General features: G+C 41.4%; 1 protein-coding gene across 2 annotated transcripts in view; it reads right to left on the reverse strand.

The window, feature by feature from the left end:
- Positions 1 to 1,897: 1,897 nt before the first annotated feature.
- The window catches only part of LOC141133094 (zinc metalloproteinase-disintegrin-like VLAIP-B), a 108,569-nt gene continuing 97,469 nt past the window's right edge, over positions 1,898 to 12,997 (reverse strand). Inside the window, exons 21-25 of one of the 2 annotated variants that reach the window (XM_073622225.1) lie at positions 10,131 to 10,172; positions 9,272 to 9,304; positions 9,074 to 9,176; positions 8,916 to 9,037; positions 1,898 to 6,531 (exon numbers count right to left, since the gene is read on the reverse strand). In XM_073622225.1, coding sequence (XP_073478326.1) covers positions 6,493 to 6,531; positions 8,916 to 9,037; positions 9,074 to 9,176; positions 9,272 to 9,304; positions 10,131 to 10,172 — 339 coding nt within the window. In that variant the 3' untranslated portion in view covers positions 1,898 to 6,492. Of the gene's footprint in view, positions 6,532 to 8,915; positions 9,177 to 9,271; positions 9,305 to 10,130; positions 10,173 to 12,997 lie in introns of both variants that reach the window. The other variant, XM_073622224.1, reaches the window with a different exon arrangement.

Here is a 12,997-nt window from a genome sequence, read left to right on the forward strand (position 1 = left end):
AAACCGCAGAGGTGATCAAATACCACCAAAAGAAAGCTCTATTTGTGGGAAAAAAAGGACGTCAGTTTTGTTTGGGAGCCACGTCGCACGTGCAATTGTCAGTTAAAGCGACGCAGTGCCGAATCGCAAAAAGTGCTCTGGTCTTTGGCCAGCCAAATGGTCCGGGGCTGAAGTGGTTAAAGCAATCTACTGAGCTGGCCAGAACCACCTCTGGAGGGAGTCTATTCCACATTTTCACAGCTATTACTGTGAAGAAACGTTTCCGTATTTGGAGATGAAATCTCTTTTCCTCTAGAAGTAAAGAGTGCCACCTTGTCCTCTGTGTTGACCGTAAAGTGAATAACTCAACACCAAGTTCACTATATGGACCCCTTATATATTTATACATGGTGATCATATCTCCCCCTAATCTCCTCTTCTCAAGAGAGAATAAATTCAGTTCCTCTAATCTTTCCTCGTAGCTGAGCTCCTCTATGCCTCTTATCAGTTTGGTTGCCCTTCTCTGCACTCTCCAGTTCCCCAATATCCTTTTTGAGAACTGGTGCCCAAAACTGAACTGCATATTCCAGATGAGTTCTTACTAATGATTTGTACAGGGGCAAAATGATATCTCTCTCTCTGGAGCTTACCCTTTTCCCAGGTTATTTATTAAAAAAAAACAAAAAACACACAACACATACTTATATGTCCAGCAAATCCAGCAACGTTCTTTAATGGATGTGCCACTTTGCTGCTGGTCACCCAGTCTCATGCCACCATCTTCTTTTCTAAAATCCTCAGGAGTTGGTTGCAAGAACTGGGAAGAGACAGCCAGCCCCCTGATTCCACACTGCAGCTCAGTCGCTGTGAAGTACCCAGAGGCCTCCTTGGGATGCGGACATAAGTATCCCAGGAGGCTCTGGGCCTAGGTGAAAGTCTAGCCAGTGCAGACATGTGTTCCCCAAACAAAGTAAAAGGGAAGAAGGAAAGAATTATGGTGGGATGAGAGGGAGCAGAGGGAGAGTAATGCCCCGTACACACGGTCGGATTTTACGATGGAAAATGTCCGATTGGACGTGTTGTCGGAAATTCCGACCGTGGGTGGACTCCATCGGACATTTTCCATCGGATTTTCCGACACACAAAGTTTGAGAGCAGGATATAAAATTTTCCGACAACAAAATCCGGTGTCAGAAATTCCGATCGTGTGTACACAAATCCGATGGACAAAGTGCCACGCATGCTCAGAATAAATAAAGAGATGAAAGCTATTGGCCACTGCCCCGTTTATAGTCCCGACGTACGTGCTTTACGTCACCGCGTTCAGAACGATCGGATTTTCCGACAACTTTGTGTGACCGTGTGTATGCAAGACAAGTTTGAGCCAACATCCGTCGGAAAAAATCCATGGATTTTGTTGTCGGAATGTCCGAACAAAGTCCGACTGTGTGTACGGGGCATAAGAGTGTTAAGATAGAGACAGATGGGGATGTGGGTTAGTACCGTTACTTAGTGTGTAGTGGGGAGGGCCTAGGTCAGGGCTAGATTGAGTGGGACTGGCAAAGAGCCATTTGTATTCCTTGATGAAGAAATCTATCCAGTAGAACCACATGACCGGAACTTAGAGTTTGTCCTTTTGAGGGAGCTAGTTAGGGCTTCCATTAATTTATTATCTTCAACATGGCAAGCCATTGTGCATTTTTTTTTAATTATTGTAGGAAAAGTCAATCATCCAGTCATGTACAAGCAAAAATCCTTTTACATTTTTACTACACGTAATGTGGTATTACAAGTAACCATAGCTTCACCATATTCACTAAGTTAACATTTTTTTCTCAAAGTGAACATTCTGTACTTCTTTAGTAAATCAAACCCAATGAGTCAGTGAACTAACTAAGAAAACACCACACGAAGCCACTTGAAATGATATTATTTTATTTGATTTCTCCATAGGTGTCGAACTAAAAAACAAATCTGCATGACAAAAACTATGGCAGAGGCACTGTGCAGAATACGGTGACTTTACAGATATGCGACAAGTATAATGTGCCAAAATAAAAACCAGCTGTATAAGGGCTCTTGCACGGGTACATTCCTCCCTACAGCATAAATGTGCTAGTGTAATTTTGGTGGCTGGGAGCCCCTGGTGCGGTGTACAACCATCTATAGACAATCAATGGGTGTAGGCAGCTGTATGCAGGTATATGCCACTATTTGCATCAAGTACAAGTACCATCCAATGCAGGCTGTCTGTGTTCAGAAGGTTACATCTGTATGCATGAGCCAAGTAGCAGTGCATACCTGCATATGGCTGCCTATACCCGCATTCAGGTCTATGTTTACACTGTAGGAAGAAATGTACCCATGTGTGCATGAGCCCTAGAGCATGGCAATATAATTTTAGAATGGTTGAAAAGGAGACAAATTATATTCTTATATTCTTACAATCAAACTATATAACACAACATAAGGCTGATTTCCAAAAGTGCATAAAATAAAACGTGCAGATGTCACCCGAAGTAACCAATCAGATGGCAACAGGTATTTTTCTATAGCAAGTTTTTAAAACATGTAAGGAAAAATCTACAGAAAAAAAAAAGTATCAATCTGCGTTAAACACACTGCTTCTTAGCAAAATCCATCACTGATCTCATTGTCCTCCTTCAATCCCATATCAATTTGCAGCTTTTTTGGATAGCACAAGAGTGCATACGAAACTTCAATGAAAAACAGAGAGAAGATTGTGCACACATCTGGCGCAATTAAACACATTCTAATGATAAAACCAAACATGGTATTGCACTCATATTCTACCATAGGTAAGGGCTGCACTACCATGCAGAGGAAGATGGAAGTGTCTCTTGCTAGATGACAGCTCAGTCCACCACCATGTTGCTGACAGACCGGTATTCAGGACGGCACTCCCCACTACCTGTACAGTGCTCCAAGCCAAAGCTTTCTACCGACAGTGGCTAGAGATAATGTGTATCCGTCCACTTATGGTGAACAGAATGTGTAGCAGGCAATATAAGGTGCAGGATTGATTTGCTTTTGGGTAAAAATCCCTGTATTTCTGGATATGGAGGTACATGTGACTCTCACCTGCCTCTCATAAATGTAGTGTTTAGTGCCTGACCACACTTAGTTCAACTGATAAAGAATGTTTTGATTCTTGGCAGACTGCCCAGTTTTTCTCTTCCTTTCTTTTGATGGCTGTGGCTTCAGAAGAGCAGAGAAAATTCTTTGCATAGAAAGAATCGGGAAAGACTTTAGTCAAGATCGTGATAATGATTCTTGACGATTAATCGTGCAGCTCTACTGACCAGCCAATCACTGTGAGGCCCTAGCAGCCAATCAGTGCCTGAGCACTGTCACATGAGGGCAAGAGGACCCTTTCTTGGCCCTGTGTAATCTTTAACTTTGTGTAAAGGCGCACAGTAATTGCAGATGGTCTGGCAGCAGATTTGAGAAAGAATAGTGCTTTAAGCCAGCAGAAAAAAATTATTCCAGCCAATCTGGAAAGCAGAGATGATCCAGCGGGCAAACTTCAAGGATATTATACTTTCTATGCTATCCTTATTGTAAAAGAAGAATTAGGAAGTAAAATTGAACTTTAGGTACACCTTTAGTTTCAGCCTGACACAGAGATTGCATGTTTAAAATAATAAGCAGGGGTGTCAAACTAAATTTCATTGTGGGTGGCATCAGCAGTATGGTTACCCTCAAAGGCCCAGTTGTATCTGGGGTGTGCTATATACAAAGTGCAGGGTTCAGGAGTGTGTTATGTACAGAGTGCAAGGTTTAGGGGAGTGCCATGTACAGAATGCAGGGTTTAGGGGTGCGCTATGTACAGAGTGCAAAGTTCAGGGGTGCGCTGTGCACAGAGTGCAGGGTGTGCGACCTCAGTTCCTCAGATTCAAGAGATGTGTCCCCGCCATGAATGCGTGCAGGGATCTGTTAGACTCGGGAGCCACTGAGAGCAAAGCTGTCCCTTGTAAACACAGAAGACTTCTGTGTTTTCAAGTGACAGAAGAAATCCTGAGTGGAGGGTGAGAGCCGGAGTTGGGGGAATGGAGTTCCACCATGTTCCAGCTGCAAAACTGGGTGCAAGGGCCACATGACAAGGCCTAGAGGGCCCGCATCGGCCTGCGGGCCTTGTGTTTGACATATGTGATATAGAGGGTTCAATAGTTTAGGAAGGAGGAGAGATAAATAGTGGTGTTGTATTTCAAATAAAATACCTTGAAAGTAAAAGAAATACATTTAAATTTCATGTTAATATTCTAAACGATGGCTGCCTTATTTGTAGGGTTCCCTAGTAATGATGATCTAGTTGCCAAGTCCTTAGATGTCAATGCACCCAGGGAACTTATGAGACCCTTCATGTAAGAGAGATGAAGATATGCTTGAAATCCAGCCTGGGGGGCAACAATGGCTCCCTCCAGAGGTAGAATGGAGGAGGGAGTGTAGCCGCCAAGAGACAGAAGGTGTGCCAATTGCAGCACTGAGTGCAGCCACCTCATCTAAGGTTTGATAAACTGCAATATGTCATCATTTTGTTTACATGTGCTTAAAAAGAGAAGTGTGGGTATTTTAAAATACAAACACACATACTTAACTACCTGCTGCAGCATCGATCCAATAGTGCAAGCTGTCCCCTGTCGACTCTAAACCCTAGAACCGATTGATCATGTGACTGATGATCGCTCAGTTCTCGGGTCTGCTCTGAGCAAGGAGCGATGACTGTCAGTCACCCCTCTGCGCTCTGCCCCTCCAGTGATCACTGGAGCACCGGGCTGTGCAGGGACCAGGAGTGGCTGTCTCAGGCTCTCAGCAGCAGACTGAGAGGCAGAGCCAGGTGCCTGTATGGCATCTGGGTGGATCACAACATTATTGTTGGGATCCCTCCAGAGTCTGGAGCAGCTCTGTGACGTCAGACAACAGTGGACTTTAGGAAGCTGTCGTCTGAGTCTGGGAAAGCAGATCTAAGTGCATTCCTGTGACCCATTGGAGTAATATGGCTAAAAGAGCTTTGGCCGTAGTTCTCTTATAAGTAAGTCCCCTAGTGTTTGAGACAGATATTTAAATATAGTTTTATTATTTACAAGTGACACATAAATAAAAACATTTCAATAAACAAAGTAAAAATTGTGGCCTCCTACTACAGAGACCTATGATCCCGTAACAATAAGTTCTTATTAAAAAGTTTAGAAGACAGTAGTGCCTATTGCACCAGCATCTGAAGGAATGTAACAGGTTGTAGAACATAAACCCTGGAATAACATAATCCATCGCAAGACATTTTTGTCCTCCATGTAGCCAGCTACTGACAGTATTTACAAATGAAATAAAAAAAGCAACTCATGGTAAACAGTCTGTAAAAGAAGACACAAGGGCTTATTTTTATTGTAAAGGGCCCTTTAAAAAAAGTTGGTTTGGGTAAAAGACATAATAGAGGTACTTTATACACACCTGTGATTGCTTTTGAGCAGCTCTTTTACATAAAATTACATTTTCAGTTGTGGGATATAGTCTTCTTTTCCAGAAAGCCCGTTGTCTAATTTAACATGGCAATAAATAATGTCCCTGAAAGGAGAAAGCAAATACTTACCTCTCCTGCTGTCCTAGTCACTAGATGTTGCCCCATTGAAAAGAAAATGTAGCACTTGGTAATTTCTCCTACCTACCCAAAGTCAGTGCTGTGTCCCTTAGGACGTTGGGGTCAGCAGGAGGAACCACTGATCTTGGAAGGGGAGTGGAAGACCAACAATGCTGGAAGATTTAGCTTCCAAATAAACTTCAGCTGGGGATCTCTCTTCAATGGAGTAGTGTAAGCAGCAGGAGAGGAGTGTTTATTGCCACTTTAAAGAGACTCTCAAGGGTGTTCTGACTCTCAAGACAGCTCTGAGTCTGCTAGGGCTGCTGACATCACATCCAAGATGGTGGCATCAAGCTGTAGTCTCCAGGCTTTTGGATGTCTACCCAAGGGAGGCTTTTACAGGTACAGAACATGCATAAAATACATCAAATGCACATCTAATCCTATAGGATAATTGTTGAAATTAATGATCTGGCAGCAGGGTCAATTTAAAGCGCCTATCCCTGTACAAAAAAAATTATATAACCTTTCATACATTAAAAGTATGTACACTTTTTGCTATTAACCTCAATCACATGACTCAAAAACATTTAGATTTTTTTTTTTGCACAATGTAAATAAACATGTTTGATCCTATATTAAAAAGCTTTTTTTTTGTTTGTTTTTAAAAACATTAAAAATATATGCTTCAATATATAAAAAAAATTGCCAGGGAAAAAAAGAAGAAAAAAGTCTATTCAGATAAACTGGATGAAATAGTTTTTACAGGCGATCCTTACATCGCCAGAGTCCATTAATGCAACCCTCAGAGATGTGTACTGCACTTGTGCTTTTCCTTGACTTGTAGTTTGGCTGTCAGTCCACACAGGGCTATTCAAGTCCTAAGCGTTAAAGAGCATTTCAAATAAGCTCCTTTATTGTCCTTGTTCTTTTTTTACTGGGGGCTTCAGCGCCTGTAAAGAAAAAAGAATTGAGAATTATATATTCAAGTGTGCTAGTTACAGGCGCTGTGATGCGTATTAATTCAACACAGAAGGCACGATATGTACCTGAATGTTACTTAACGTACTTAAAGTTTAATGTAACACACCTGTCCTGAGCACCACAATGCACTATGCATTGTGGTGTGCCAAATTGGCCAAAAAACAGCATAGGTATGTTTTTTCATGCTCGTTAAGTGCCCATTCAAAGTGAACAGACTACTTTAATGCAATACAACTCAATAAATAAATAAAAACAAATGTTAAAAAATACATTTTAAAATACACATTGGTGAGAAGGGCCCTTCAGCCTGGGTTCACACTATACTGATGCGGGAACCAGCAAGATTCCAGCGCCGGTTCCCGCATTGCTTCTCTCCCTCAGGCAGTTCACACTGTCCTCTGCGAACAGCTGCGGGTGTCAATACAAGGTTAATGACACCCCCAGATCGGTTCACAAATAGCAGTGCGAACTGTGGATTCGGACAAGAATCATATCGCATGGGTGTGAACACCCATGCGATCCGATTCCAGTATGGGAAAAAAAGTCCCTGCACCTTTTTTATGCGAATCCAATGTGAGTTCAGCCATACAACTGTATGGCTGAACTCGCATTGCACAGACACTGCATGTGATCGGCATAGCAGTGCGGGTGAGAATCACATCCGATGTCTGTGTTCACAATAGTGTCAACCCAGGCTCAAGCAGAATTAAAGTTGAAGGGAATACTGAAAGTCTGCTTTAAGTATAGTGAATGTTTTACCTTTTATAGGTAAAGAACAGGTCCGCTTTAGGGTTAGCTTTATGGTTTAGGTCAATGTGGACTGGTGATGTGGCTGTGTTTATAATCAGGGTTAGGCATTTATATGACGTTCATTGTTAGTTTGAGATAAAAGTTTAGGAGTGAAGGTAAAGTTAAGGATTAGTTTGAGATTTAGTTTTGGGTTAGAGCTTAGCTGAAGCAACCTATTTTTAGTCCTTTTTCAGGTGTGATAGGTTAGGTTAGATGTATGAATGATGAATAAGTACGGATAAAGAACATTTACCTATGTACAATAAATTTGTGCAGGTGATAATTGTGATAAACTTTAGAACTGAAATTCCCCCAACAACAACGAATTACAGGTACAATTTCTACCAGGGTGCTGGTGATAGAGTATATTGTTGCAATTCATGTACAGGCAGTTTATGGCTCTATCATTACTCGAAATAGGTATTAGAATGTTTTTTACTATGTAAGACTGCACCATGTCACTTTAATATTTTGGTAATTTACCTAACACAAGTATATTATGCAATGTCCAGCATATGTAGTACATCCCAATCAGTTTCTGCTCCTGAACATACTACTCCTATTAGTCATGCATACGCCCCAGGAACAATTTAAGTGGAATTCAATTACCTACAGGTATATTTTTGGGCTTCTAATCACTCCGGAGGAAATCCATACTAATTTTTTACAGATAGTGGCCCTAGTGAAAACTAAACCCAAGACCCCACAGCTGCTTGGTCATAGTGTTGACTATTTTTTTGTCCTTGGTCCTGGTAATATTTTAAGCACATGACTTTATATGTAGGACCCTGAGTGAGTGTACTTACACTCGTGGTGCCCAACCTGTGGCTTGGGGGCCACATGCAGCCCTTTGATATTTATTGTGCAGTCCTTGGACTCCAGCAGTCAGTAGTGGGATTGGAAGCATTATTTTTAAAGGTGTAATAGCAGTAGACTCCAGTAGCCTTGTGTAACATGTTCCCAGTCTCTTGCTGTCTTCTGCAGCATGTCTCCAGCCTTTAACCAAACCTGTCTGCAATATCTCACCATCATTTCCTCTAGTATGTCTGAAGTCTGAAAGTCCTCTCTAGCATTACATATACTGAACATCATGGTCAAGGGTGCATTTGAGGCTCCCTATGCTACCCGTTGACAACCACTGATCTACACACTTAATTGGCTCATACTGGGTTGTCATTAGGACTATCACCTGTATGTGAGCATACAGAAAACTTGATACAAAATGGACTACATTGCTATAGTATTCTCCTTGATATGTTGAAAACAATGGTTGTCATGGGTCCACCATTGTAATTACTATTTTATGAGGTTTATTTAATAGTTAAAAAGGAAAATCTGCCAAGTGCATTAAACAAGAACATTAGTTGCAATTTTTAACAGTAAAACATCTAATTACTCTTTCTTGTTTTATTTCCTAGAAGTTTTAATTGTCCATTATTCTATTATAACAGTTTCACTTTAAATAATAAGGGTCCTGAAAGGTTTTCTAAAAAACTAAGTTTTTAGGATGACTATAAATAGTGTAGATTGTAGCAGACAAATGGATGCAGCCATTTAAATGTACCTTTGTTGGGGGAGTGGGAAGAACTGGTTTGGTAGCAGGTATCGGTGGTGGAGCTGTGGCTGGTACCGGTTTGGTGGCAGGTACAGGTGGTAGAACCAGGGCTGGTACTGGTTTGGCAGCAGGTGGTGGAGCTGTAGCTGGTACTGGTTTGGCAGCAGGTACTGGTGGTGGAGGTGTAGCTGGTACTGGTTTGATGACATGTACAGGTGGTGATGCCATGGCTGGTACAGGTGGTGGAGCTATGGTTGGCCTCTGTATTGCCTAAAATATGACACACACATTAATATCACATATTCATAATTCAAACAATTAAATCACTTTTTTACTTATAGGTCTTGAGCTATGGTATGACTTACCGGGGAATTTTTACTTGGTTCTACTGATGTAGTCTGTTGACAAAAGAAAATAGATACATATTTATATATATACGCGTATAACAAAGTTTGTTTAAAATATACAGTTTAAAAAATGTACTGAGTGATGAATTAAATTAAAAACGTTCTACCCTAATGATTGCCGACTAAGAAAATGAGGGGAAAGCTAAAAGTAACGTATAAATGCTTGTTGCCAGAACAGGACATGAAGAGAAATCTCCCAGTAAAGGTACATGATATGCCACGTACACACGAGCGGACTTTATGGCACACTTTGTCCGGCGTACTTTTCGACGGACTTTCCGAATGAACGGACTTGCCTACACACAATCAACCAAAGTCCGACGGATTCATACGTGATAACATACGACCGGACTAAAACAAGGAAGTTCATAGCCAGTAGCCAATAGCTGCCCTAGCGTTGTTTTTTGTCCGTCGGACTAGCATACAGACGAGCGGACTTTTCGACCGGACTCGAGTCCGTCGGACAGATTTGAAACATGTTTCAAATCTAAAGTCCGTCAAACTTTTGAGAAAACAAAGTCCGCTGGAGCCCACACACGATCGAATTGTCCGACGAAATCCGGTACGCCGGACCAAGTATGCCGTGAAGTCTGATCGTGTGTACGCGGCATTACAGTGAAAGCCTTAAAAAGTCTATTTTTCCTTTCATTGAGGAGATTTCCTCTTGTTTCCTGTTGAATCCCTGAAATGGGAAGTGTAGTAAAATTTCCCTCAGTATTGAGGGGAGTAATGCATGTCTCCTGAGAGAAAGGGGAGGATATTTTTGCTTGCACGCCTAAAGCTCTAACTGATCAGTGTAAAGTAGGTGTGTACTTACCACAGAGTACTGTGGGGCCCAATATCCATCTTTGATCTGTGGCTGTGAGGGAAATAAGAAATAAAAAATGATTAGTAAGTTGCTATTCTAATAGAATTTGGTAATTTCACTACTGTGCTGCTCACTGTGCTCCTTGTTGGAGAGGAAGCTGTACATGAGGACCTGCAGCTGAAAATTGTCAGCCAAACAGTGAGTACATCCATTTCGCTACAGTCACTGTTAAGGTTCTCTGACAGTTGCATCAGCTGTCAGAATAGCTGGCAGGGAAGATTCCTCCATCCATGTTGTTTTAGAGTTGATGACTAGTCAATAGAGAAACAAGTGAAATCTAAGAGTGCATGGCCAGTCTTAAGCCTTGTACACACAAACTTTAATTCACATTAAAGTAGTGCGTGCAGACCTCTTTTACGAAGATTTCAGACAGCTCCAAACACTTTTTTTGAACTCTTTAAAGCAGCCCTTTAGTTCTTGTTTGGAGATGTTAAACATAGATCATAATGGTAGTGCTGGATGTCACTTTACTGACTGGCTTCATCAGAAAGCTTTGACGCTACTTGAAACTTTTTGAATGACAAGATTTTATTTGAAGCTTTAAAAAAAAAAAAAAAAAAACACACACACATAGTACCTGATTGGTTCATAAAGTTTGTATTAAAGTTTTTGTAAATGTTGTGTATATATTTTTAAATGTATTTATATTTATTTTATTATAATATCCTAATAAAATACATCTATTATTACTATTATTATTGTTTTTTTCCTATTATAAAATATTATTACTTTTAATAGTATTATTAATTTTGTTTACATTTTATATATTTTTATTTATACTTTTTTTTGTATTTTTGCAGAGTTTCTATTAGAAATATACTTTGCAACAAAGACCATGTTTAGCCCATTCTTAGATCATTTCTAAAGATCTGGTTATGCATGTGGATATCTAATGACAACAGAGCCACATTAACTTTTTGACTCAGTTGGCCTGTGCATATAGTCAGTAGAAGCAGAGAGAAACACATTTTAATAGATCATCAATAGAAATGCAGTCTCATGTAAGCTTACAGCCCAACCCAGAGGTTTTTACTGTGCAGCCTCCCTCTAAACAACACAGCCTTTCCTTCACAAATGGCAGGTTTTAGCCCCATTCAATCCAATGAGAAAGCCATACTCATGGTGGCCTCAAGCAGTCACAATCGGAATGAATAAGGCTGTGAAATGCATATGCAGTATGAAGCATACATTGTTGGGAGAAATTCTGGGCAGCTTGGAGCGGGACTGCACACTGAAGACTGCTGGAATGGAGGTGATGTTAAGTATAAGACCAGGTGGGCAGCACTCAGGGGGATGGGGAGAACTAAGCTTGTGTGATAACTGTTTCTACTGAGGATATTTCAAAAATGTGTTTTCTGGTCTCTTTGCTTCTACTGCTAATTTTCACAGGCCTACCGAAGCCAAAAAGGTTTTTGCACATGTTCCTGTAATGTGAAAAAGTTTGATTCTGTTTTTTTTTTTATCTACTGCTTTCAATGGAAATATTCCTGGGGATCCTACCAGCAAAGTGTTCCCAAGTGCTTCCTTTGCTCAGGTGACAAAGCCAAATCAAGCAAGTTACTGTGTTCTCATCCTTTCCTTTGCACTCCTGAGTTGGACAACAAGCAGCTGTACCTTTGCAAGGTGCGCAGTTACATTCTATGTTAGTAACCTCAGTCACCTTCACAATATTAAATCAACATTGGAGCACAAATATGCACCCTCTGGCAGCAGCCGCAATCAACACAATTTAGTTCCCATTTCTATTTTTCCGAAGACCAGACTGCCTTTCTCTTGTGCCCTTTGGAACTCGTGCTCTGTCTGCAACAAACTCACCTCTCTCCATGACCTCTTTATCACCAACTCATTTAACCTACTCGCCATTACTGAAACCTGGCTCCACGAATCCGACACTGCGTCTTCTGCTGCCCTATCCCATGGTGGTCTTCTCTGGACTCACTCCCCTAGATCCAGTGGACGTAAGGGAGGAGGTGTTGGGATCCTCCTAGCCCCACATAGCACCTTTCAGGTACTTCAGCCACCTCCCTCTCTGTCACTCTCCTCTTTCGAAGTACACTGTATTCGTCTTTTCACTCCAATCTCTCTAAGGATAGCCGTGATCTACAGGCCCCCTGGACCAGTATCAACCTTTCTTGATGACTTCTCTGCCTGGCTACCCTTCTTTCTCTCTTCTGAAATCCCCACAATCATTCTCGGGACTTCAACATCCCTATTAATACTAACACTCCTGCCACTTCCAAACTTCTCAGCCTAACATCCTCCTTTGACCTGAAGCAGTGGATACATGCTCCTACTCACTCAGAAGGCAATATCCTTGACCTTATTTTCTCTCACCTTTGCACTCCATGCAACCTCTCTAACTATCCATTGCCTCTCTCTGATCACCACCTTATTAGTTTCACTCTCTCCCTTTCCTTCACCTCCTCTCCCTCCAACCGCCTTAAAGTTACCCGCAGTTACCCTACGTCATCTCAACCCTTCTCTTCTCTACTCTGCTATCAACAACCTCTATGACAAAATCTCAATCCTATCCTGCACCAACCTAGCCACTTCTGTCTACAATGCTTCTCTTCTAGCCTCACTGGACTCACTGGCCCCCCTCACTACACACAGAATCAAGCCCCGACCCCTTCAACCATGGCAAACAGATGATATTAGAAGTCTGAAAAAACGTAGTCGTGCTCTTGAACGCCTGTGGCATAACACCAAGTCTCAGAGAGATTTCAACCAATATAAATCTGCCCTCCAAAAATCTAATTCCAGCCTCCTCTCTGCCAAGCAGACCTATTTTACCACTCTCATTAGCAACTTATCAT

The sequence above is a fragment of the Aquarana catesbeiana genome, linkage group LG03 (genome assembly GCF_042186555.1).
Source record: "Aquarana catesbeiana isolate 2022-GZ linkage group LG03, ASM4218655v1, whole genome shotgun sequence".
Lineage (NCBI taxonomy): Eukaryota > Metazoa > Chordata > Amphibia > Anura > Ranidae > Aquarana > Aquarana catesbeiana.